The 25,473-nt window shown below is 56.8% G+C and overlaps 1 protein-coding gene across 8 annotated transcripts in view; it reads right to left on the reverse strand.

Moving 5' to 3' along the window:
- The window catches only part of TLE3 (TLE family member 3, transcriptional corepressor), a 30,506-nt gene extending 5,608 nt beyond the window's left edge, over positions 1-24,898 (reverse strand). The window contains exons 1-15 of one of the 8 annotated variants that reach the window (XM_049811978.1): positions 24,537-24,898; positions 23,876-24,009; positions 23,684-23,784; positions 23,496-23,559; positions 22,451-22,495; positions 13,913-13,975; positions 13,349-13,423; positions 6,224-6,425; positions 4,819-4,835; positions 2,345-2,464; positions 2,017-2,067; positions 1,682-1,837; positions 1,410-1,542; positions 953-1,134; positions 240-316 (exon numbers count right to left, since the gene is read on the reverse strand). In XM_049811978.1, the coding sequence (XP_049667935.1) occupies positions 240-316; positions 953-1,134; positions 1,410-1,542; positions 1,682-1,837; positions 2,017-2,067; positions 2,345-2,464; positions 4,819-4,835; positions 6,224-6,425; positions 13,349-13,423; positions 13,913-13,975; positions 22,451-22,495; positions 23,496-23,559; positions 23,684-23,784; positions 23,876-23,899 (1,310 nt within the window). In that variant the 5' untranslated portion in view covers positions 23,900-24,009; positions 24,537-24,898. Of the gene's footprint in view, positions 1-239; positions 317-937; positions 1,135-1,409; positions 1,543-1,681; positions 1,838-2,016; positions 2,068-2,344; positions 2,465-4,818; positions 4,836-6,223; positions 6,429-13,318; positions 13,424-13,912; positions 13,976-22,450; positions 22,496-23,495; positions 23,560-23,683; positions 23,785-23,875; positions 24,010-24,536 lie in introns of all 8 variants that reach the window. The other 7 variants (XM_049811976.1, XM_049811977.1, XM_049811974.1 and 4 more) reach the window with 7 other exon arrangements.
- Between the last annotated feature and the right edge of the window lie 575 nt (positions 24,899-25,473).

Genomic DNA, 25,473 nt, shown 5'->3' on the forward strand with positions numbered 1-25,473 from the left:
GAAGGGCGAACGGGAGGGGGTCAGCCCCGGAGACAGAGGTTTGCTGCAAACCCAGCATAAGGAGGGGGGCGGGTGGCATTGCAACCCGGCTGCCAGGTCGTGCCTTGCTGGGAACCAGAGGCCACAGCTGCTCTCCAGACGCTTGGCTGGACCCAGCCCCAGGTGAAGCCCCATGCTCATCTCCCTCCCGGGCACACTCATCCTCACGCAGTGCACAAAAAAACCCAAGAGGGACTTACGGCTTCCCTCCAGGGATGGACGCCAGGCTCGAGGGCAGGCCAGGGGCTCTCATGGGCGGATGCGGGTCGAAACCAACCTGCCAAGAGACACGCAGACACAGGTGAGGTCGGACACGAGCAGGGCACGTGAGCAAACAGCTTCCCATCCGCGAGCCTGGACAGGCGTGGAGACACTCGGTGGCTCCTTTTCCCTTGCTGCTCAACAGCTAATTGTTATCTTTTCCCCAGCAGAAAGGGCTGGGGAATTAGCTAAAGGTTTTGGGTCTGCAAGGACCAGCATGGGACAGGCTCGCCCTCCCCGTGCCGTTCCCAAAGCCCCAGGGACAGGAGCAGCCAAGCCATGCCCAGCACCCCAGCTGCAGAAACCCCCATCTCTGCATTAACGGCAGCACTTCTTGTTTTGACTGTGTTTTGCCTTACAGCATGCAATTGAATGTTTAGCAAGAGTAATGGGGAGGGGGCTGTACAGTGGGTACTTCCCACGCACAGGGGGAAGGATAAACCCCGGTGTAGTAGCACATGCACTTTACCCCACAGGGAGGCATCTCCACACCCAGCACCCCTTGATGGTGGCCGATTCAAAATGCAGCTGGTGAGGAGCCCCACTTTTACAGCTGGCACAGGGACACCCCCCGCCAACCCTCCCCGCACCCACCAGCCCACCGGGAGCGAGAAAAGGAGCTAAAAGTGCTACGTACAGCTCCAAAGCTCACCATTGGCGACCGGCCATAGGCAGCAGCGGCGGCAGCAGCGGCACTCATCTGCGGGGGGATGTTGTGGAGCCCCGCGTAGGCGCCGGGGCTGGTGAGCGAGCCATTCATCTCGTGGTGCCCCATCATGGCGAAGGGAGCCGCATAGGAGCCCGCAATGGAGATGGGCGTCCGCAGGGCCGAGGCTGCAGGAGGGTTGGGGACACGGTCAGGGGACAGAGCCCACCAGCATCCAGCCCCACTCACCCCAGATGAGAAGATGCAATGGCTGGACCTCCCTCCTCACCCCACGTCTGGCACGGGGACCACCCGAGCTGCTGGCACCCCTGTCCTGACCTGGATTAGGTCTCCAATAAACCCAACACCCCCCCACAAAGCTGCTGTGCCCCCAGTGGAGGGTACGGACTGAAGCTGTGCTGGGGATGGCAGCAGAGAGGTGGCATCAGGGACCGATACCCACCCAGGGGGTCCATGCCGGTTGGCTTGCCGGGCATCGGCCGCAGCCCCGGGGTGCTGCTCGTCCCTGGGGTCGGAGCATCGTTCCTTGGTGTTGGAGTGTTCGACTTGAGCCCGGGCGTCGATGATTTGTCATTCTGGATGGAGAAGGGATAAAAAACACAAAGGATGAGGTTCAACCGCCGGCACCTGCAGCCCCTGCTCAGCAAGCCCCTAGACCCAGCGAGTACCCGCGGCTGGCGGGGCCTGACCCCCCCGGCAGAGCAAAGGACATACGTGGCCCAGGTCTTTAGTCTTGGAGGAGGGAGTGCTGCTGGAGGAGGCGACCGAGGCCGGGCTGTTTGGTGCGTCCCCCTTCTTCAGCCCACGGGCTTTGTCTATGCCGTTCTCCGGGGGGGAGTGGGCTGGGCTGACCCGGGGGGTGGCGGGGTCCTGTGAGACAGGAGAAAGCATTGGCACCCCCAGCAGCGGGGAGGGCTCCCTCCGGCTCCTCTTTCAGGCAGGAATTGGGCCGGTGCCGGGGGGCACCTAAGGCATCGCCCCCCACCCCTCAAATCCCCACCGTGCCGCGGGGAGAGGAGCAAACCCGCCGAAACAGCCCCACGGCTCACCTCGTTGGAGACATCGACCACCAGGTCATCGCTCTTGTCACCATCGCTGTCCTGAAACACAAAGCGAGTTAAACCATGGAGAGGTGCCAAAACCCTGGGGTGGGGGGCAGCCCTGCAGGGAGCCAACCCCCCACCCCCACCAGGACACGTCACCCACAAAACATTTGGGAAAATATTACCCAAACCCCGCTTTCCCCCACTCAAAGTCCCACCTGAACGCGTGCCGCACGCCCCGTGCCTCATGCTGCTGTGTCCCCCGGCAGTTCTCAGCACCCCCCCGCCCCCCAGCAGCCGCTGGACCCAGCTGCAGACCGTCCCTGCCACTTACATATCGGCTCATGCTGTCCTTCTCCTCCGCTTTCCGCTTCTTGGAGTCAATGCTGTAGTCCGTGGAGCTCCGGTGCTTCTCGCTGGCTCTCAGGCTCTCCGAGGGTGAAACGGAGTTATTCTGCAATAACAGAAGACACTTTTTAAGTTGGAAACAGAAGGAAACAGGACTTTACAAGCAGCAGCTCAGAAGGTGCCGCAAACAGTCCTCCGGCCAGCACTGAGCCTGAAATCCAGCCCTGTCCCAGACTGCAAAGCCCCAGTGGTGGAGTGAGACGCCACAGCCCACCATGCTAGGGAGCAGGGGACAGGGTCCAGCCTGGGCTGGAGGATGGCCACCACCAAACTGGGCATCGCTTTGAGCCCCGGGGATGCTGTTGGGGCAGCCCCGCACGGCTGCTCCATTCCAGCAAGGCTGCTCCTGGACACCTGAGTCCATTTACTGCAAAAGCAGAGCAGAAAAAAGGGAGGAGCTGGTGGTTGTTTAAAAAGGCAAACCCTGGGAAGAAGCTGCGTGCAATTGCAGCAGCCCCCGGGATCCACCAGCGGGTATCGGTGAATGCAGACAGGGGAAAAGCTGTGCTCCCCTAAACCAGCCCCATCTCCACCTTCCTCTGCCCCCCACGGGGAGCACCACAGCTTCACCCCGGCCCTGGGCAGGGGAAGGGCTTTGCACAAGGCCTAGCACCCACGAGAGCCCACGGGTGCTTCCTCCAGCATCGGCAGAGCTGGGGGGCTTCATTCCCAGCATTCATTAGGGGAGCAAAGGAATCGCTTCATGTCAGGCCCAGCCAAGCCGCACCAGCAGCTGAGCTCTGCCAAGCCAAAGGGCATCCAAAAAAACATTTGTCCAAAAAACGTTTGGAAAAGTCCACGTCACCGGGAGGGGCAGAGCCCAGCGCCCTGTGGTGCAGCTCCGCTCGGAGAGGGGGCCTTTCTGTGCTCGCTTCAAGCGGCAAAGCCCAGGAGACACCGGCGCTCCCCGGAAAACCCCTCGCCACACTGGGACTGCGCTGGGAGCAAAAATGGCAGCGCAAAACCACCTCGAAAGCAGCGGAGAAAGCCCGGCCCCGCATCGCCCTGCGGCACAGCCCCGGCCCTGCGCAGATGCCCTTCAATTAGTTTCTCGGAGCAACGGGAGAAATTACCATCATTTCATGTCTTGTAGAAGAGCCTGCCACCCCTGCTAAGCAGAAATGTTCCTAAGCTCCTCTGCCTGCCTTTCTTTCCCAGCTGAAAGGGAGAACTAAAGCAGTTCATGTTTCTCCTCGGTACCCAATAAGCAGCTTTGGATAACACCGGGGTCTTTCTTCTCAGGCAGTCATGCTGAAAAACCTCGCAGCTACCAGAGAATCATGTCAAGCATTTAGAGGCATCGATCCATTCAGCCCGCCGCTGGCCCGCCGCCAAGAAACTAAATATTTTTTATTGCGCAGGCAAGGCTAGGAAAATATGAATGACTAACTCTGATTATCGTGCGCATTAAACCTCCACAGGGAATACCCCGTATTTTATTTTATAGATCGGGAACCTTCCCATCTCTGACAGCCCCCTCCCTGCTGCAGGAGGAGGTTAATGATGCCCAATTCCCCTCTCCCCCCTTAAATGGCACTTTTCTTCCCATCCGCCCCCGGCTCTCAAAAGGCCCATTTGTGGGCTCGGGGATGGCAGGAAATCACTGCAAAGCCGCAGCTCAGCCGGGCTTTGTCCTGCCAGCTTTTCCCCGAGACGGCAGCATTGTGTACCCCAGGGGTGGGGGGTGCAGGCTGAGCCCCCCCCCTCCCTCCATGGGGAGGGCAGCCCCCCACCAGGCTCCTACCAGCCTGTGCCCACCAAAAAATATATTCACCACCCTCTCCATCCATGCTCAGGCACCGCACCCAGCCAAAACAAGAACCAAACCACTGCTATTAACACCGAGGTGTCAGGGACACAAATAAAAAGCAGCCATGCTGGAGGTGACGGTTGCCCTCCACCACGGTTATTTAGCTGGTTAGTTAACTGCTTGACCTTCCAAGTCCTACTTAACACAGCGTAATAGCCAAACCCATCCCAACAGATTAGATGACCCAAGATAATAGAAGAGTGATCAGGAATAAAATAGCTTTCCTAATCGCCAAAGGATTTTTAGCTGCGCAGACTTGACTGCGCTCATTCACAGGGCTTAGTCAATTGAAACTGAATCTTGAAGCTCTGCGGCAATCAAAAAGATTTAAACCAAATCTCATAACTGGCCCGGAGGAGGTGGCTCCACTTGCCCCAGCACAGCCGAGAGCCCAGCAGCTTTTCCAGCTGGGGGGGTGTTTCTTGATATTTTTTTTTTTATTATTATTTTTTTAAATTAAATAGGACCTGTGCAAAAGGCATCCCTGGAGCTCACGCCCAGAAGTCTGTTTTTTAAGACAATAGATAAAACAAAAACATGCAGCCACCAGAAACTGAGGGGAAAAAAAAAAAGGAGGTAATGGGACTTACTGCACTTGAGTCTCGCTCTTTTAGAAGAAGCCGGTGTCAGAGGCGAGGTCACAGCCAAAGTAAAGAGAAGACAGAAAAATAAAGCAAGTTAGGCTAAGTCTTAAAACAGAAAAATAACTCTAGAAGGTCCTCATTGTATGGTCTCCTGCCTTAACTCAAAACCTATCTGGTCTGTCTTTGGCTTGCTTTAAAATTCCTGTCCCTTGTCCATCCGGCTCCTGCTGCCTCCTGCCCTTTTCTTTTTGTTGATGTGATTTATTTGGCAAAACACACAGAGGAAAGGGGAAATGCCCTGAAATGCAAAAGCAATGACACCAGCCTAAGGCTCTTGTGACCAAAGTCACAAACCCAGGAGAAGGTCCCGACTGCCCGTCTCCGCAGCCACGCAGGCAGGATGTGGTTTAGCCATTAATTTGTACACAAACAGCCCCTTTTCCCTGGGATGTCCTGGCAATTTGAATCCATGCAGAAAAATTAATGTAATTGGAAAATTGCTACCAATAGTTTTTTCTCACTGGCTTTCACATGGAGGAAAAACACCCCAAACCCACCAGCAGCAGAGCCCAACAACTTTGTGAGGCTGTCGGATAACTGCCATGCAAACCAGCGTATTAAGGGGAAAGATCTCAGATCTTCATGTGTTAACGGGCAGGGGGGATTGTGAGGAAAATCTTCAACACTGTTGGTTTGCAACCAAACTCATGCATCATTTTATCTTCTAAAACATTGCCTTATCACTAACAATAAGAAAAACCAGCAAGTTTCCTAGTGAATGTTGCTGGTTTCCAGACCATCAAAAGTCTCTGACAGTGATGGAAAGGAGAAGGAGGAGGAGGAAGGCTGCTTTGCCTTTAAGGCACGGGTGAATGGGGACGCAGGATTTGCAGCAAGACTCCATCAAAGCCTGCTAGGACTAAAACCTGCATGCGAACTCAGGGGGCAAGTGAGCAACTCAACCCAACAGAGGTCAATCTGCCGGTGTCATTTCTTGGGGTGATTTGCACTCCCTACCCTAAATGAGCAAAGAAAGGAGCAGTCTGGAGGCAGGTCCCCACCTCCCCTGCCACCTGAAAACCCCCAACATCCCTCAGCTGCTCCCAAAGAGCATCTTGACCCCAGCGAACAAGAAAAGGGAAAGCTTGGGGATCGCCTGGAAGTTGCCACTGGGAACATCCTGCAACAGCAGTAGCATCTCCCTCGGCCACCGAGGCTGATTTAAGGAGCTTGAGCATCATTTAGGGAAAGCCGCATCCCTAAAGGCACAAGTCCACCCCCTGAAGCCCACTGCCCCGAGGGATGGGGTGGTGGGAGCAGAGCCATGCCTGGACCAGGGCATTTCTAGCACCAAGGGATGCAGCGACGGGCAGCCCCCGAGGACTGCATCGACCTGGCTCCTCGCTCTCACCTCTGTGGTCCAGGTCGTGATGGTTTTTCTCATCCTTGACGGCGAGGTGTGCCTGGCTCCCCAGGGCACCGAGAGCCAGCAGCCCTGAGCTGCTGCCGGTGACCGGCGGGATGCCCGGCGGCTGGAGGCCCGAGGGGTGTGGCGGCAGCTGGACCGGGGGTCCATGGGCGGCGTGGGAGAGGTGCTGAGCCTGGAGCTGCTGCTGCTGCAATGAAACCACCAGTGAGCCGGGGAGGGGGCAGCGGGACCAGGGGGGCATTTCGAGGCATTGAGCGGTGGGAGCAGTGCTGGGAAGGGGCATGCCCCGCTTCATGCCGGGAGGGCAGCGAGGTGATGCCCTGGGGAGCTGCCCCGCTCGGCTGCCTAGAAGGAGAAGCCCCGTTAGCAGGAGAGACGGAGGGTGTCCTGTGCACGGCCCTGGGGGTGACCCCCACCGCAGCCATCTACGACACAGCTGGGTGGCACGAGTGCATGCATGGCACACACTCCCTGGGCCAGACTGTCAGCGTCATCCATAATTCCAGGTAATTCACATCATCGCTGCAGGCTTAGCAAGTTTTGCTTTTCAGTAGATATAAGAAAAAAAGAAAAACAAAAATACCAGGACACAGAAAACAACTCTGGCTAGAGTGCCAGCTGCTAAACCAGATCAGAGAGAGAAAATTCAAGCATCCAGGATCCTCCCAGGACACCTCAGAAAAAAAAGAAGTTTTGCTTATTTGCTCAGGACCAGCTTTAAGGTGCTTGAATGCGAGAAGAAAACTGCCCACACAGCACTTTGGCCCCATCCTGCCACCCCACTGCTTCCAGCCCCCTCCGACATCAGCTGGACGTCCCCTGCACTGGGGATGGGGCTGGCCAAACTGCGGGTGCACCCTCTCCCCGAGCCGTGGGGCCAGGCATCACCACCCACACCCCCAGCAGGCAAGGCAGGCAGCTCCAGCCCGGCTGGGGGAGGGGGCTGCACAGCCCCCCAGCTGCTCCCCACCTCCCTGGGGCTTCGGGGAGCCATGAGCCCTGGCCATCCTGGCACACACGCATCCAGCTGTGGGAATTGCCCACTTGTCTTTAGCTGGAAAAAAAACTGAACTACAGCTTTGGGGAGAGGAAAGGAAAACCAAACACATCCCCTGCATTTCTATTTCAAGTACAAACTTGAAGAAAACAAGCTGAGATCCGAGTTGCTATCAGTCAACAGTCTGTCCTCGGTGGTGTCACTCCTAAGAGCCCCAGGCCACCACTCCGGCAGCTCCTCTGCCTGAAGGACAGCAGTGGTCCAGCCAGGAGGGTCTCGGGGCTGGCGCTCACATTTCTGACCCTCCTGCCTCCACCCATGGCCACCTCCAGCAACACCCTATTAGCTGCTGGTGAAAGCTGCATTTGGGCAACTGCCCTCCAGTCGGAATCACGGGGTGGGGGGACACCTGAGCTGCAGCGGAGCCCCCCACACCTCCTCTGGGTGCCTGCATCAAGTTCAGATCAGATTTTCTCCCTCCCCAGTGCCGCCAAGCACGGCAGAAGCTGTCACCAGAGCGGGCAGCTTTCTAGCAAGCCGGGCTGTGTGTGGAGGAGGATCCCACGGCACGGTGAGCGGACACACCACCGACCCGCACCCCATCCGAGGGGCACAGATGGAAAGCAGGCGAGGGCCCTTCCTGCCAGGTTCAGAGGGGCTCAGTCCCAGCCCTGCACAGTGACAGCCAGGGAGCCAGGGGCTGCATCGCAGCACAGCTCAGCTCAATTCCCAGCAGCAGGAAAACACCAAAAATACCTCCCAGGTATGGGGGACCCTACCTTTCCAACACTTCTATCAAGGAAATTTCCAGCACACCTCCCCCAGCGCTGCAAGGGGATGCACCCAGCTGCCCCCAAACCAGGCTCATGCTCTGCAGTACTTGGGTGACCCCAACACAGCCTGAATTGGGGGGGGTGGGGGTGAGGGGTGACACCCTGGGACAGCCCAACAGGGCAGCACCAGTCACTGTGATACAGCCCACAACTCAAAAAACACACTGGGAAAGCAGAAGTGGGTTTCACCTAAGGAGTCCTGCACTCAGCTTCACAGAAGGCACAGTTTGACCCTGTTGTGCACGGGAGGTGCACTTGAAAAGTTTCCCTCCTGCCCTCAAGCAAGGCCGGTGGCCTCTAGCCTGCAGCCCCCCCATGCTAGCAGCTCCCCCACACAGCTCTGGCAGAGCCATGCATACAGACCCACAGCCCCAGCGAGGCCGAGGGCACCCTGCAAACGCCCCCCCCCCCCCCCCCCCCAGCCCCTGCAGCAGGAGCCAGGACGCAGCTTTTCGGAACACCCCCCCACACAGCGAGGCCGTGTCTTCAGGGGAAACGCAGGTTCCACCCACCTCCCGACTGAAGGACCTATTTTAGGGGGTAGCAGGAAGGGGTGACTTGCTGTCACATGCTGATGGGCCCAGCGGGACGGAGCAGCCTCTCGCTGCCCGGGGCAGAGCTGGGTGCAGGGAAAGCGGGTGGGCGACCCACACCTGCCAGGCTCTGGTTTCTAAGCCTTGTGCGAGGGGAGAGGGAAATCCCCAACCCAGGATGCAAGCTGGGGTCAGATCTGAAAGGCAGTAGCTGCAGTTTCAGGCAGAGGAGATGCATTATCTTAAAACGCAGCTTCTTCCGGGCAGCGCAGAGGTCTCAGCTGTGGCAGAAGCCAAATCGAGAAGGCAATTAGGCCTCTGCAGTGCTGTTATAGGAAAAGCATAAATCATTGTGTCCTCAAAAGAAGGAGCTTTTGGCTTCTGCTGGGCTGCTCCATCCACGGGGCAGAGAGGGGGAAGCATCCTCAGGACCGCCATTTGAGGAGGCATCCTCAAACCCAGGCGTGCAAGGCAGCAGTGCAAGGAGAGCTTGCTGGCAGGACGAGGGGAGCACCAGGGCTCGCAGCGGGGGGTCCCCAGCCCCATGGGCTCTGCCGGATGGTGCCAGCACCATGCTGGCGTGTCCCTCGGCAGCACGGAGCACAGTCCCTGCCTCCTCGCCACACACACGTACAGAGATCAATTCCTCCGACACCAAAGCAAGAGGAACAGAGCCTCAGCTCTCGCTGAAATCAATGAGGCTCTTTACAGTCCCAGTCTCATGTGATTTCCACCCATTTAAGTGAGAGGCAGAGCTGGCCATTATATCAGAGCATCACCCTGGAGAACAGCCCCTGATGGTTTTCCAGCACAGTAGACTCCTCTCCTACAAGCTTTCCAGCAGGGCCCATGACCATGGGGCTGGGATGCACAAAGATCCGATGCTTTATCCTCAGCAATCTCTGACTTCCAGAAATATCTGCACTGCATAATGCTCCTCCCAGTAGCTTTCCAGTCCGGGGTGACAATCCCCTGCAGCAGCACGAGCCCCAGAGAAGTGGGGGCATGGTCTCATGGGCAACCTGGGTCCACGCAGCAACACTCCAGCCCAGTGGCATCGATAGGGGTCACAGCCTTGGCATGGTCCCAGGAAAAAACATAGCTCTACCACCAGCAACTGTAGCAGCACCCAGTTGGGGCAGAGCAGGGAAGGCAGGAAGAATCACCACCCTGAGCCTCACCCTCCAGCGGAGCAGAAGACTGCTGGTTTCTTCCTTTTTTTTCTTTTTTTTTTTTGTTTGTTTGTTTTTTTTAAAACACTGCCAGCAAATACATCCATCCAACGCCCCAGTGAGCTGCAGGGGACTGGCCCCACAGGGTCTGAGCCCCCCTGCAGCAGCCCTGCTCCAGCACAGGGCAGGTGGAAACAAACGTCAAGACAAAACATCCCACTGTGGCCCGAGATAACATTTAAAGGTGGTTTTCTCCCCTTTAGCAGGCAGGAACCGGTGAGCAGAATCCATTTGGAAAGTCTCCTCGCCAGGCAGCTCTGGTTTGGAGCCTCATGCCTCTCTCCAGCTGGGCTGCCCATAGCTCCACAGGGCAACGAAGATCACACCTCAGGGCTGCAGACCTCTATCCTGGCATGGCTGGAAGGAGCCATGCCCCAGGCAGATCACTCCTGTGGCAAGAAGACGACAAGCCAACAAACCCAACGCCTATCCCCGCTGCAGGTGAGGGCGCCCGCATAGGTGCTGGAGGATCCCCAGGCTCCGCTAGCAGCTCCCACGGCCGTCTCCGCCGTCCTTCCTGGCTGTACCGCTCCACCATGCTTGTGCGTGTCGGCCCAGGGAGTGGTCGATCCAGGTCCCTCCTGCGCAGTGCTCGGGAATCACATCCTGGAGACTCCACGGAGAGGGATAAAACCCACCTGGGACTCCACAGCACAGAGGGATGCAGCAGAGCTCAGCAACGCTGCTCACTTGGCATCTGCTCCGCTGAAAAGCCCACCTTCCCTCCCCTGCCCCTTATTCCCTTCCCTGAAAAAGGTTGTTTTTCAAAAATACATCACGTGGAGGCTTGTTGCAAATAACCTGGGGGGAAGGCAAGCCGCAGGAGCTCTTTTGCCACCTTCACCACCCAAAAAACACCCCTGCACCTGCAGCCAGGTGCTCCACGCCTCAGCCGGCAGCAAGGACGAGACGGGGTGCTCGCCTCTGAGCGGGATCAGGGTCCTGCCTGACAAAGCCAGGCACCCAGTGCGGTATGTGCGAGGACTTGGGGCAGCCTTCCAGGGCCAGGGACTCTCCCGACACCTCCCCAGCGTGCCCAAGCTAAAGGGCAAGATCAGACCCGCTCAGGATTCTGCACTGGGGCTTCTCATCTGCTGGCAGAACTCCAAACCGGACTGACTTCCCTGCAGAGCCCAGGACACCAGCCTGCAGCACAGGGATGCGGACAAAGGCACTGCAAACCCAGCCCCGGGTGATGGCGGGGACATCAGTGTCGCCCAGCCCGCAGGACTGAGCCAGGCGAGAGGAGCTGGTTGGAGATGTGCAGACACAGAGATGTTTTCCTTCTGGGGTCCCTCAGCATGTGCCAGACAAATATGGTTAAGATATGAAGGAGGTTACAATTTACGAGAAAGGCTGGCAAGGAATATCTCGTATGTAGAGTGTTTTTAATTGGATTATGTACATCATGCTTCATGCCTTTGTTAACCGATTTAATGGTTCACCACTTAAGTTCACCACTTGCGTTAAATTTAGTAAAGTAGTCTAATCATTTCCAGAGCTATAACCAAATCAAGGGCTCAATTTCACAGAAGCCTGAAGCAGAGGAACTGTGAGACAATGGCCTAGATGCATAAAATTAACAGTTCTTGACCTCAAAAGGGGCAAAAAAGAAGGTTTTAATGATTTGGTGCGGTTTTTTTGTGTGTGTTGATTTTGTTTGTGGCACCTGCACCAAGATGCTGGTGCAGTTTATAAATAGCATCTCCCTCTCTCACTGCAAGGCATCGCAGGGGACAGCAGAGCCACCCAGGCCCCCCGCCCCGGCAGTGCATCCCCATGGGACACAGAGGGTGGGGGTCCGCACACGCCCCAGCACGCTGCCCTCTTCCACTCCAGAAGAGCAAACAAACACAAGCGATCTGCCCCACATGAGCAACCCTACAATAACAAACCGCTGCATGCAAAGGGAGAAATCCTGTTTGCTGGGAAAAAAAAAACAACAAAACACACCCAACAAAACAAAAAAAACAAAACCCTCTTGGTTTCATGTCTCGGGGGGCAGGGGCACCGGGGCAGGTGCAACAGCCACCAAGCAGCACGGACCCACGACCCAAAACAGCTCCACATCTGCCCAGAGCGTGCACAGCACATCTCAGAGACAAGCTCTATCCTCTTCAGCTGTCAAAGCGCAGGGCATCGCTCCCCACCCTCCCGCCGGCTGCCACCCCAGGTCCCTCCCTCAACAAGGCGCACTGGGAGGAGATGGTCCCCACTGCCTGCCCAGGCGAGCCCCACGCTCCCCCGGCTGCCCATAACTCCTGCCTCCTGAAAGTTCGTCAGGCAAAGCGATTAAATGCCTGGCTGCCTAATGACAGGATGACACTCGCTCTGATCCGAGGAAGCAATTACCTTGAAAATGGGGGTCACGGGCCCCGCTCATTTACCTTAATTGAATTCCAATATCTGCCTCTAGCTGCCTGGGCTCCTGGCTGTGACTTAAAGCAGCTCATCAAAGCCGAGCATCTCCCTCACTTTCTGTCTCTGACACGGATCCACCAGCTCACCTCCCAGCCCGCTGGGAAGGTACGAAGTGCAGGCAGCGGCAGGCAGAAAGCCCGGCAGCTGCGTGCCCCTCCTGCCTGCCACCCCGGCACGGACCCAACGAGACACGGTCCCGTGGCCAGACCCCTTCCCAAGTGCTACCACCACACCAGCCCCACCAGGAGGGATCCTGCTGCAGCCAAGGCTTTCCTCAGTCCCAAGGGCTGCAGGAGCCTGGAGCACATTTCTACACTTAGTGCTACCCATAAAACCAGAAAAACGTATATAAAAGCAAGTTAAACACAGAGAATCGCAAAGATCCTTGTAGCTTAAGAAAGAAGTGCAAATAGTTACTCAAAAAAAATAAAATAAATTAAAAATCAGTATTTTTTGGAAAACAAACACCAAAACCCAGAAGAGCTCTGGAGCCACCTCCCCAGGACACTGGTTGGGGATGCTGATGTTCCAGGGTTAAGGAAGCTCCAGAGAGCAGGTTTGCTGCAGGACTGAGACCGTTACATCAATTAAAGAGACAATAAAAAACTGTTAAGTCTTAAAAACGCCCAAGATCTGAGAGAGAGAGCCTGGTAAGACGGGAGCGGGTAAGTCAATGCATGGAACAACAACTCCGTCAAGTTTACAGCACATTTCACATCAACAGCACACACAGAGACATGCCTGGGCTCAGGGGGCTCCAGGAGGGCTGCCGGGCACCCAGCCCCGCTCCGCTCCCCAAACACTCCCCAGTCTCATGGAAAACATCCAATTTGGCTGGCAGAGGCTCCTAGTGGTGCATTAGTGCCCAAGGAGGGGGACTGGGCTGCCTAAGCAGTGGCTGCCACCCCCTGTCTCCCTCAATGCCAGATTGGGGGAGTTTTGGTGGTTTGGGGGGGGCGCAGGATGGCCGGGGGGCTGCGAGTCACCCTTCTTTAACCCCGGCTGAGCGCAGGATTGCCTCTGGTTATGGTAAATGATAGGAATAAAAGGGGTATACACACGGTGAGAGGCAGATTGGGAAGTCCACGTACCCCGATGATAGCATTCAACTCCGTCATTGTCACTTGCTTGGCACGCTCAACAGCCTGTGCGACTTGCTGTTGGTGCTGCAGGGACAGAGAGGTATGGCCAGGTCAGAGCTGGGCACGGGGGCAACGAGCCAAGGTGGGACCCCCTACCCTGGAGCTGGTCACCCCTAGTTTTTTTATCTATATTTTGCTCATGGGAGCAGCAGCCTGGGCACACCTCCCTGCTCTACGGACCACAGCGTGCAGGGGGAGCTGGAGCAGCCCCTCACAGCCTTTTTTGCTTCGCAGGCTCGGCACAGACTTCTACAGCTGAGCAAAGCCCCTCATGGGGTCTGGCTCTCCCCCACCCCAAGGGTTTTGCGATGCGCACACAGGATCTGAGCCTCATTTCTCAAGGGGCACCCCAGAGCAGCCCCACTCCCCCTAAATATGGGTTTGGTGGGACCAGGTCTGTGCCCCTCTCATGGGACAACCCCCCTCCCCCCGCAAGGGGCAACAGCACTACCTTCCTGGAAAGACCCCCAGGAAAAGCAGCATCCCCCATCTGGGGCATTAAAAAGTCCTTACCTCTTGTGACAGAAAAGGCATGATCTGGGCTAAAATCGTATTCAGTCTTTTAGCAATTTCTGTCTGAAAAAAAGGAAGAAGAAAAAGCAACAGTCAGCACCAAGCAACCTCCTGTGGACTGCACAAGGCTTCCCAGCAGCAGTGCCATGCATCCCCCTCCCCATCCCCTTCTGTGCATCCCCCCCTCTCCGTCCCCTCCCAGGCATCCCCCTTCCCCACCTGGCCACACAAGAGGAAGCGGCAACTCCCAAAAGAGGCAATGAAAGTGCCTTTGTGCACGCTCTGTGCTCACCAGCACTCTCGGGACACTTTGGTCCCCTTCCCATCATGGGACCGAGTGTCACAAGCCAGCCCCAGCAGCTTTGCACCAGCCTGGACTTCCCTGGCTTCAGGAAAACATAGCCAGGCACTAGCACAGCTCTCCATCCTTAGAACAGCCGCTCCTCTCCAAAGAGGCCAGATCATGTAAAATCAATTTTGCATGTCCAGCACGCAAGGGACAGCCCCTCACCATCGCTTTCCACTCCCGGTGCTTATTTGCGGGCGTTGAGTTTCTTCAGAAGAAACCTCGGCAAACACACACCACCCCGTGCAGCGAGTGTTTAGTCAACAGCAAGGGCTGGTGGGTGCTTGCTCTGATCTCAGCGCTGTTCGGGTTCCTTCCGCCATCCTTGCATCGTGCTCAAGAAACTTAACCCGTAACCATTTATGCCCGTCAGTTCGACCACATTATTTAGGAGCTTAACAACAAACCTATGCTGTCAAACTGTGGTTTCTGCAACATCTCCATTAACTGGGAATAATGTTTTCCTTGAGTGATAACCCCAGCTCATGTTTGGGAAGAGCCGGGAGGTGCCGTCCTGCCCCACACCACGCACCCCACAGATGCTCCTGCTCGGCACCCGGAGCTGCCCGCATCGTCGCTGCCCGGCTCCCAAGAGTTAACGCCGGCTGCTCGGCCGGCCGAGGCAGCTGTTAAAACAGATTTTGGTCCAACTCAAACACGGCCCGAGCAGCCGCAAGGACTCAGCGCCGCAACAATGGCCAGAGCCGAGCCCTGGCGCAGAATCAAACACCCAGAAATTCCTTCCGACAGCCCTGAGCAGCTCGTTATCAATAACACAAGTGATTAACTGGGTCTCACTCTAGCCTCCCCGTCGGCAAGGTGCCTCCTCCCCAAGATGGCCAGCATCCACCCCCGCCTCAGAGAGTCCCTGTGTGCTCCCCATATCACCACCTCCATCCCTGGCACCCCGAGGCTTCGCCCTCCCTGATCCCCACTGCTCGGCCCCGAGGCATCCCCAGGATGCACCCTACAGCAGCTCTGATTTTTAATCCCAGCCCCAGTGGGGTGCCAACCCAGAGAGGAGCTCTCAGCTCCACCTGCTCTCACATACTGCAAGAAAAAAAATCTAAAAGTCATAGTTCGGAGGAAGAAAACCAACAGACACTCAACCCTTGCTTTGAGGAGTTGGGCAGTGGCTGGGGCACGCTGGTGTTACTACAAGACTAACCTAACAAGCACAACCAACATGCTCCAAGATGACCATAAGCAAGGAGATGCCAGAAGAACCCCAATCTCCCCCAGCCTCGACTCACTCCCACCGAGGGAACCACCCTGTAGAGACCGCAGGGCTACTGAAGCTCAGGGACCTGCTGCAAGGGGTCCCTACAAACCACCCGCTCCTTGCTCCGGCAGCACCTTTGCGCCGGCATCGCCAGTTTCAGCTTCAAAGCAACGGGGATATTTCTGGCCATCGTCTTTTCCGAAAGCGCCTCGGTGATCGCGTTACACCTGATGCTTTTATTAGCCTTTCCAGAGGTCAGCGGAACGTGCTGGCACGCCGTGTCAAGGCGGAGGCATCTGGAAGTGACTACGGTTTGGACTCAGGTACCTTGGCTGGTACAGCGATGCAAGTGCTGCAGCTGCCAGGATTATCATGGACCCGAAAGCAAGGATGTGGGGCTCATCAGGCGGCTGCCAAAGGCATGATACTCCCTGCCCAGAGGAAAGGGCTCTGGCCAGTGCAAGTTTTTAAACACCCAACACGCGTGCATCACCCACCGACCACTGTGCGCCCACAAAATTGGGCTGCAAGCTAAAACTGCAAAAATCAAGCCCAGCCACGGTGCCGTGTCCGAAGAAGTGTGGTGCAGGAGCACGGGCTGGCACCACACGTGCCGCCAGCCGCCCCAGCAAAGCTGCCCTGGCAAAGCAGCGCCACTTCAAAGTGGCAGCAACGCCACCGGTAACCACCCTGGTGCTCACATCAGGCATTGCTCAGCGATAGGTAAACCTCTTTAAAGGCCTTTTTGGCACCGACGCATCGATTAGATTATATATAAACTGCAGCTCCATTAAATATTTATTCCTTCAGATGAAACCTATTGGATTCTGGACACAACAAGCACTCGGCACATTGCTCCTCCAGAATGGTTGCTTCTCCTGTAAGCTCTTTCTTGCCAGCCCCCAATAAATTCTAGAACAAATTCAATCCTTGTTTGAGGTGAAAACAGCGGTGCCAGCACAAGCAGCCCCTCCAGCTGCGTGTCGCAAAGGTCATTTAGGTGTAAAGGAAAAAATGCAGCATCCAAACAGGCCGCCTCCGCGGAGGGAGGGAGGGAAGGTGCTGGGTTTTCCCCAGGCATCATCAAGCACTAACACAGTCCAGAAAAACAAGATGCACGATGACCCATCGCCTCCACGTTTAAATCCAATTCTGCCCAAACTTCCAACAAAGATTTGAAGAAAAACTTCACGGTCTGCAAAGAGAGAGACTTCCCACGTGGGATTCAGCAAGCAAGAAGATATTAGATGTCCAAAATATTATGTTTACAACTGTGAGGCTTCCTGTTAACATGAGATTCAATAATTAAATATTTGCTCACTTTAACTTTTCCCATTGCCCAGCATATTAAACTCTAGTTGTCCCCATTAAATTTTAATCGGGAGCAAAAGGGGATCCTCCAGCGCGCCAGGAACAGGGGAGGGTTTCATGTCTGACACCTTCCCCATAACAGGGCTCATTCATCACCTTGCCCTAGAGCGGCGGAGCCCCCCCCTCCCCCCCCCCCTCGAGCCCTTCCACCCCCCACCCCTGAGCTGCTCCTGCCAAGAAAAACCTCCATTCCCCCGCCGCGGGTTGCCATGGCAATCCCAGTCTCCGCATCCCCTCCCAACGCCCTGCATCTTCGCCGGACCATGGTGTACGTACATCACCGAGATGGGGGCTGCAAATGAGCGGTGGATAAAAGACCAGGGGCTCCATAGGGCACCCGAGGAGAGGCACCCACCCGTGCAGCCCAGCATCGGCACCCATGGGATCGCCTCCCAAGATGCTCACCCCGAGCAGCAGGATGCTGACGGCAGCTCCATGCCGCTCGTTAAAAAGAGCAAGGAGTCAGGAGAACCTGAAATCCCAACTAATCCCCCACCGCCCACCGCCCCTGCCAGGAATTTGACCTGCTGCTAGACAAGAAACACTTCTGGGGTGGTGTTTCGCAAGCGGGGAGCGGGGAAATCAGAGAAAACATTTGCACTGGTTATAAATCAAGAGACAGACCGCTTGGCCACAGGCTGAGTTCTGTCACTTGCTCTTAAAATGGCCAGAGCCACTACCAGCACCCAAAGTACTTAAGGGCACCGAGGGCTGCTGCTGGAGCAGAGTCAAAAGCCAGGCAGGGGCTCCGGCTACTGCAGCGCGCAGCGGCATGGTGTTAAATAGCTGCGGGGCTGTCTCTCCCCAGCAGCCCTGTCCCCCCGTCCCCTCGTCTTTACACCTGGACATGGCAGAGGGAAGTTTAAAAATAACGCTGCCAGCCGTCAGTCGCGGGATACGGAGAGCGGAGTTGGAAGGAGCAACCTTAAAAATCGCCCAAAGCACATGAACGCAAGCAGAGCCCCAGCCTTGAACTGGGGTAAGGGGGTGCGGGAGGGAGCCTGCACCCCAGTACAACACTGCAGACACTGCTCTGGGCAACAGAGACGCTCGCTGTGCCAAAATATATTAGCCTTGTCCTTAGCCGACCAGGTGAACGGGAGCTGCAGGGCTGCCCTGGGCTGATCCCAGCACCATCGGGCAGGACCCCGAAGCACAGGAATGGACCCAAACGCCTCCTGGGTTCCGAGCGCTCAGCAGTACTTTTGGGGCCAGCGCTCAGCCACGCTCTGGAGATGGAGGTGCTTGCAGAAACCCACCCCGCAGCACCGCTCTGCAGGGAGCACCCCCAGGCTTCCCAAACACCCTGCACAAAGCATACGCGCCGTGACCCAGGGAGATCCTCCACAAACCTACGTGGTTTTGAAGTGAATCACTCCAGTACGCCAGACCAGGCCATCTCACGTGCAGTCTCAGAACAGACAGGGCCACACCAGACCAAACTCCAACCTGCCCTTGCTTATTGAACTAAACGGTGGGATGCAGGATGGAGACAAGAGGCTGAACGCGCCGCATCACTCAGCTGACCCTTCCTCCTCTTGAAAAACATAGCAAAACTTTATAAAGACTTTCCACTGCAAGCTTAAACCCTTGGAGCAATGAGGTTGGTAGGGCTGCTGAAGGCAACGGTCTACGGGATGCAGGAATGTACCACCAGCATCATCCCATGGTTCACTAACAATTCCCAGGGATAAGCACCCACTCACAAGCCCCCAGCTTTCCCCTTGGCTCCAAAACCACAAGTCCCTCCACACACGTTCCAAATTATGTTTCCCAAGACGGGTCTGGACCACCACAACCCTCCTTCAGCCGCCCCAGGTCTCCCCCAACGCTGCGCATGCTCCCCCCCAAACCTCAGCCCTGGAAGAGGGTGGCAGAGGCAGTCGGAGAAAGGCAAGGAGTAAATCACACCACCGGTGAAGCACCAGAAGCATTTGTTGAAACCAGGATATTGTCTCTTTAAGCACATGAAAATAAGGCCCTTGAGCAGTGTGGTTCTCACTCCGGCGCACAATTATGGGTACTTTCAGCTGTCTACCACTATTTCAAGTGCTCTCTCCAACCAGGCTGTCAATGGCATGTTGAAAGCTATTTGTGGCTGCTATCGTTATTAGCAAAGTGGAGAGCTTCACTGATGAGAATTAAATTCAGGGAGGGGGTGTGGAGGGGTGGGCCACAACCCCTCATTACAGAATTACCACCGGCACCAGGGCTTCGGGGGGGCAGAGCTCATTCTGGACCCCCAAAACCCACCTGGGACCCCCAAAACCCACCCGGGGCTCCCACAAAGCCAAGGGGAGGAGGGAGAGGTTAAGCTGGCTGACAGCTATTCCCTTCTACCTTAGGAGACCTGACAGTATCACACTAACAAATTACTTGGCTTCTGAAGTATTTAGCAAATTATTACCTGGCACTCCTTGCTAACAAGCATGACAGAAAGTATATTGTGTTCTTGGAATATTCTAGAAAAAAAAAAAAAAAAGCATGCCTCTCTTCCCCTGAAGTGTCAGGAGGGTTTAGGTTTGTTCCAAGCATTAAGTGTTTAAGCACGAAAACAAGAAGTGCTTATGTGGAGAGTTCTCAGCCATAAAGAAAAAAAAAATCAGCACAAAGGTTCTCCCCTCCAAGGTGTCTCGTTTCCCCACGCAAAATTAGTTTTTCTTTTGGAATCGTGATTCCCTCCGACTGCACTGGGTGATTATCTACAGAGATCTGAACAAAAACAATGCAAAAACAACAGGGGAACGAAAGTTTCTTTTGTAAAAATCGATTAACCTCAAAGAAAGAGTTTTGCTCAGGTTTAAAAAGAAAACTCCCAACCGGCCTCAGGTTTAAGAAAGCTGAGCCCGGATAAGAGAGCGCTTCATTCAGCAGGAAGACTGATGCAAGGAGCAATTCACTGCGTTATATGCAACAAAGTGGGTAGTCACTTCCTAAATATTTCCTTGCATATGGAGTTGTTTATGAAACTACATTTTTTTTCTTAACAAGAAACAAAACGAGAAGAAAGGGAAAAAAACCCACACGCGGCCACATATGCACACACTTAATATTCAGCGTAGAAGAGATAATCTGTTATATAAGCCCACAGACAGACAATCCCCTTTTGCTTAAAGATGAAGTATCCATCAATGTTTGTCTCAAGCAGATGTAATCACAAGCAGTCAAGTCTGGAGGGCAGGACACTGCATGAATAATTCAAGCACTTCAGTCTACTTGATTGTGTGCAGATAAACACAAGTCAACCGCTAAACAGGTCAGCTGATAAACTTGTTTGTTCAGGACTAGCCACCCTCAACCAGATGCAGGCAGGACCACGCTGCAATTAGTGGCGGGATGCCTTTCGGAGGGGGGGGGGGGGGGGGGGGGGGATGCTGCAGCCCAGAAGAGGGGCAAACCCTCCCCGGGCACCGGCTCGGGCCGAGCTCTCCCGAGCTCTCCGGTCCCTCCGCTCCCTCTCGCCCCATTTTCGCCTGGAAGCACGCTCGGAGCAGCTCGGGCTGCTTTGTTTTCCTCCAGCACCATGCACATTGCTGTCAATTAAATAACAAGACAGCTTCACCTCCCCAAACTTCCCCCATCAGCCCAGCACTAGGCACGCAGCATATGTCACCAGGAACAACTAAAGCAGGCGGGGGATGCTCGGCGCAGGCTGGAATCATCCGGCAAAGATTTATCTGCTGAGTTGCAAGGCAGCGAAGCTCCCAGCAAGGCACACCGACCACGCAGGGCCTCCCCAGGCTGCAAACGCCGCGGCGTGGGAATTGCCACCCTGCAAAATCCGGGTCAGGGAGGGCAGCGGCGGCTCTGCCTGCACCAGCCCCACGGAAAACCGCCCCTGGGCATTTTGAGGCTCCTCAGTTACCCTCCGAAACCATCCCAGACGCTCTGCCTCGCCAAACACCACGGGGAAGACACGCTATGTGGTCACACCACAAGACGGAGCGGATGGCGGAGCGCTCCATCCACACGCTGACGAAGGCAGAGCCCGTGAGGGGCTCTCACCCCCCAGCCCTGACGCTCATCCCATAGTGCGAAACCTCTCAGATCAATTTTTGGTTGCAACTGTGCACCGGTGGAAAACACACCGCATGTCTCGGGAAACAGCAACTGCTTCCAAAGCTTCGATCAAGAGAAAAAGCTCGATATCTTGCTGCATTATTTCAGCATCTCCCAGTGTTTGCACAGAGTGAAGCCGTTCAACACCGAGCAACCAGGTGGTAAGAGGCATTCCCCCTCCTGAACGCAGCCCGCACTTGCGTTACTCCAGTCCTTTGAGCGTTTCGGAAGAGGCCGCGGGGTCCGTGTCCCTCTGGACGCATGCAAAACAGGCACGGGGTCCTCGCAGGAGGCCACCACAGGCCTAAGCAGAATTCTGCATTCAGGGGCATTTCTGACTGCACCAAGGCAAACGGTGCCCGAGGTTTCCCCAAGCCGCACACCAGCCCCACGTGCCCCTGCTTACCCCGGGGCATGGGGGACCCGGGGCTCCTGGGCAGCCCCCCCAGGGCTCCCTGCAAGCAGCGCTGCCTCACGAGGACGCTTTTGTCCAGGCAGAAGCAATGAAGAGAAAGAAGTTGGGATTATCTGTATGGAAGAAGATATTTTTAAAAAAATGAAGACTAAGCAGTAATTATTTTCGTTACCCTGTGACTACGTACCAGAAAGCTACAGGGAAGCGTGTGTGAAGAAGAAGAGAGGCAGATTCACAGACACACTGCTTTGAATTTCATCAGTCAGCTAACAACACTTTCTTACTAAGGAGGGCGATGCTGCTATTAAGCAAAACCACTTTGGAGTTGAATGGGGCTGATTTGCGAATGGCGAAGTTGATGTCAACTTATATCTGCCTTAAGTTCTTAATTAGAACTACTTCTAAAACCAGTAAGCAGCAGCAGCACAAATAATCAGGTCTAATCTCAATAATAACTTTATTCCTTTAAGTTTTACCATCATGTGCCCAGCCTTTAGGCTCTTTAACTATAATCTTATCAAGGTGGCACACCACATTCTGCTATGGCCTTCTATATTTTTCCTCCAGGCAAGTTACATATTAGAGGAGACTGAAAAAAAAAAAAAAAAAAAAAAAAAAAAAGACCAAACATTGCTTCATTTTCCAGATGCAAAGACAAATCCGTGACATTGAGCAACACACCATAAGATATCAGTATCCCTGAAGATAATTCCCTTCTAAGTCTCACGCTACAGCACGGCGAGTATGACCTTAGAAACGGTCGTGTTGTACCAACAACAAAACCAGAGGAAAACACAGGAGATAACAGCATTTTCCGAGTGCCGGGAATGCGCTATTCCAGGTACGGACCTCCCAGCACGGAAGGCAAGGCTATTTTCACCTCTTCTCATACACACTCTTTCCAAAGCCTGAGCTTCTCCTGAATATAGGCAAAAAACCCACCAGCCTGCCATCAACGTGCAGCTCCTGATATAACTGCCAGGCCACGAGATCTCACCTGGAGTCACATCCCTGACTTCAGCACTTATTCCCCATTTAGTGCAATCAGGGCCTATTTTATCTCAGGTTGAGAAAAGGGCAACAGGAGATCAATCAATCACAATTTCCCCCCTTTAAATTACTCACCTGTTTGTGCATTTCAATATTCAAACCATACGACATTTCATAGTACTGGGGAATAAAGAGAGCCAAGAAGAATTTGAATTAATTTAACATAAGATATTTGCATAAGGTCATTACCAGAAAGCATCCCGGTCAAAACTGCGCTTTAAAGCACTCGTAGCCAAGGAAATTATACCTTATAATAAGCAGATGTTTATAAGGTTTAACTGGCATGCATTTAACAAGAGGACACTCCTTTTTACTCCTGTTTTCTCCTCCTAAGCTACTTAGAAAAACAAAGAGGCGCAGAGCTGTGTGACAGGCGTCTGCACAGCCCTGGCAGAACAGGTACAGCCCGTAGTCTGGCCAAAAACCGAGTTTCTCACCGGGGGGGTGGATTTATTCCCCCCCCAGGGTCCAGCACTGCCGCTGGGAGCCCAGGGAGCCCCCTGGCCCCTTCCTACCCCCCAGGAAGGGCCGGTGCTGGGTCCTGCCGAGCCCATTACAAACACAACCGATCCCACCTCGGGGCCCTGCGGTGCAAATTTCGCAAAAAAAGAGGCAACAAAAGAGCCCGCTTTGCCCGGGAAGTGGGGGGGGTGGGGGGTGAGGGGGCGGGGGTGTGCCCTGGGAAGGCACCGGGGTGGCCTCCCCCCTCCCCCACGCGCTCCACCAAGGGCCCCGGGGCAACAAAGGGGGGGCAGCCCCGACCCCCCCCCAGCTCGGGGCCGCTGCCTCTGCGCCCCCCCGCCGCAACCCCCGGGGCCGCAGGCGCCGGCGGAAGAGGGTTAACAGGAAACTTGCTATTGCACTTCCAGCCGCCTCGGTCTCTGCTGCGCCCTGGCACCAGCCGAGTGCGGAGGGCGAGGGCAGGGCGGGCAGGGCAGGCGGGCGGGCCCCCCTCCCTGCCCAAAGCGGGGCCACCGCGGCGGGCTGGCAGGGTCCCTGGGCAGGCAGCCGCCCGTTCTGGGGAGGTGGTCCCCGTCCCCCCTCCCTTCCCCAACGCACGGCTGGGCTACCAGCTAATGACATTTACAGCCTGATCCGAAATCTGATTAAAGTCTCTTACCATAACGTAATGGCGCTGCATTTCTGTCTTCTCGTTCGCCAGCTTATCATACTCCACTTTCAGGCTGGGGGGGGGGGGGGGGGGGTGTAAGAGCAGAGGGGTGAGACCCCGCGGGCAGGGAGAGCGAGGGAAGGCAGGGGAGGGGAGCGGCGCTGCCCGCAGCCGCGCCCCGGCCCCCCCGGGCTCACCTGTGGTACTGGGCTTGCAGGAACTGGAACTCGTCCTTGATCCGGTCGCAGGATTCGGCCACGGTGAATTTGAAGCCCGGCTGGCCCGGCTGGTGCGGAGCCTGCGGGGAGAGGAGCTCAGCGCCGGGAACCGGGAGGGGGGGGGGATATGGTGGGGAGGCGGGGGAGGGCGTCGGGGGGGCCGGGACTCACCGGGTGCCGGCCCTGGGGGTACATGGCAGGGCTGGGGCGCGGTCACTGGAGCCAGCCGCGCCGTGCCTCGCTACGGCGATCGCGACGTGCGCTGCTGCCCGCCGGCCACGGAGCGCTCCCGGAGAGGCCGAGAACTGGAACAAAGAGACGAGAGGAAAGTCCGTGCGGGGGGCGGAGGAGGGAGGGCGGGGGGGTGGGGGGGGGGGGGGTGGATGGGGGGGGGGAGCGGGCCCGGCCGGCCCGGCTCGTTGCGCGCCCCCCCTCCCTCCCCCCCCCAGTCTCCCACCCCCCCCCCCCCGCGCAAAGCACCGCACCGCCGGGGAGGCGCTGCGCGCCCGCGGAGCCGAGCCCAGCCCGCAACCGCCGCTCCGCGCACCGCCGGGGCCAGGTGCCGAACACCCCCCCGCCTCCCCGGGCCGCCTCGCTCCGCGGTCCTCCGCTTCCTCACCGCCTTCCCCCCCCCCCCCCCCCCCCCCCGCCTTTCCGGCACTCGCTCTCGGAAAAAAAGAAAAATTCCCCCCCCCCCCCCCAGCAACAACAAAAAAAATAATTAAAAAAAGCAGCAACAACAACAAAACCCAACCAAAACAGCCCCGGAGGAAGGAGGATCCCGCGGTATTCCTGCTGCGAGAAGAAGGGGGAAGCAAAGCCAGGAACTAACGCCGGAGCACGACGGCCATGGAGGAGAGGAGGAGGGGGGAGAAGGCCGTACACATCCGACTTCCCGGGCGCCGCGGACATGCGAAGTGCGAGCGGTGCCTCCGCCGCGGCTCCCCCGCCCCGGGGGGCGGCCGTTCAGCTCCGTCCGGCCGGCATCGCCGTAACTCCACAAGCCATGCTGCCGCTGCCGCTGCCTGGGGGTGGCGGAGGGGGTCCCCGGTCGTGGGGCGGGGCGCCCTGCGGAGAGCGAGGCCGGTGCCGCCGAGCGGAGCCCCCCGCGATCGCGGCGGCGGAGTGAGGCAGCGCCGGAGCACGCGGTCCGCGCCGCCGCCGGAGCGCTCGGGCGAAGCGGGGCGGCGGGGAGGGGGAACAAAACCCGGGCGGCCTGCTCCGCCGCCGACCAATGGCGGCGCGGCGAACCCACGTGGGGGAGAGGGGAAGGGGGCGGGGGGAGAGAGAGAAGCGAAAAGCGGACGCTGACTGGGCGGCGACGTCACAATGCCAGCTTGTGTCTGAAACGACGGAGCGAGAGCGGCGGCGGGGTTCCTCCCTCCCCGCCCCGCCCACTTCGCTCCCAAGCTCCGCCCCCTCCCCCGCCCCGCCCAACCGGCCGGGCCCCCGCCGCGGCCGCTCGGTTCCCCCCCCGCCCCCCCCCCCCCCCGCGGCGGGAGCCCTCGGCCCCGCAGCCGGTGAAGGATAGCTCTGCCGGTAATCTCGTTAGATCGGCAAAGCAGCCCCAATTAGGTGCCATAAAACAAACAGAACCGCTTTGTCACTTTAACGTTTTCACTTCGCCAGCCGCCATACCGATAAAACGGCCGGTAAAGGGGGGGCGGGGGTAGCGGGCCTCCCGCACCCAGCGGAGGACGGCGGCCCTTCCTTCCCTTCCTCCGCCGGCCCTCCCCGCTCCCAGAGCCCCTTTGATGTGCCGGGCCCGG

This window comes from Accipiter gentilis, chromosome 10, assembly GCF_929443795.1.
Source record: "Accipiter gentilis chromosome 10, bAccGen1.1, whole genome shotgun sequence".
Taxonomy (NCBI): domain Eukaryota; kingdom Metazoa; phylum Chordata; class Aves; order Accipitriformes; family Accipitridae; genus Astur; species Astur gentilis.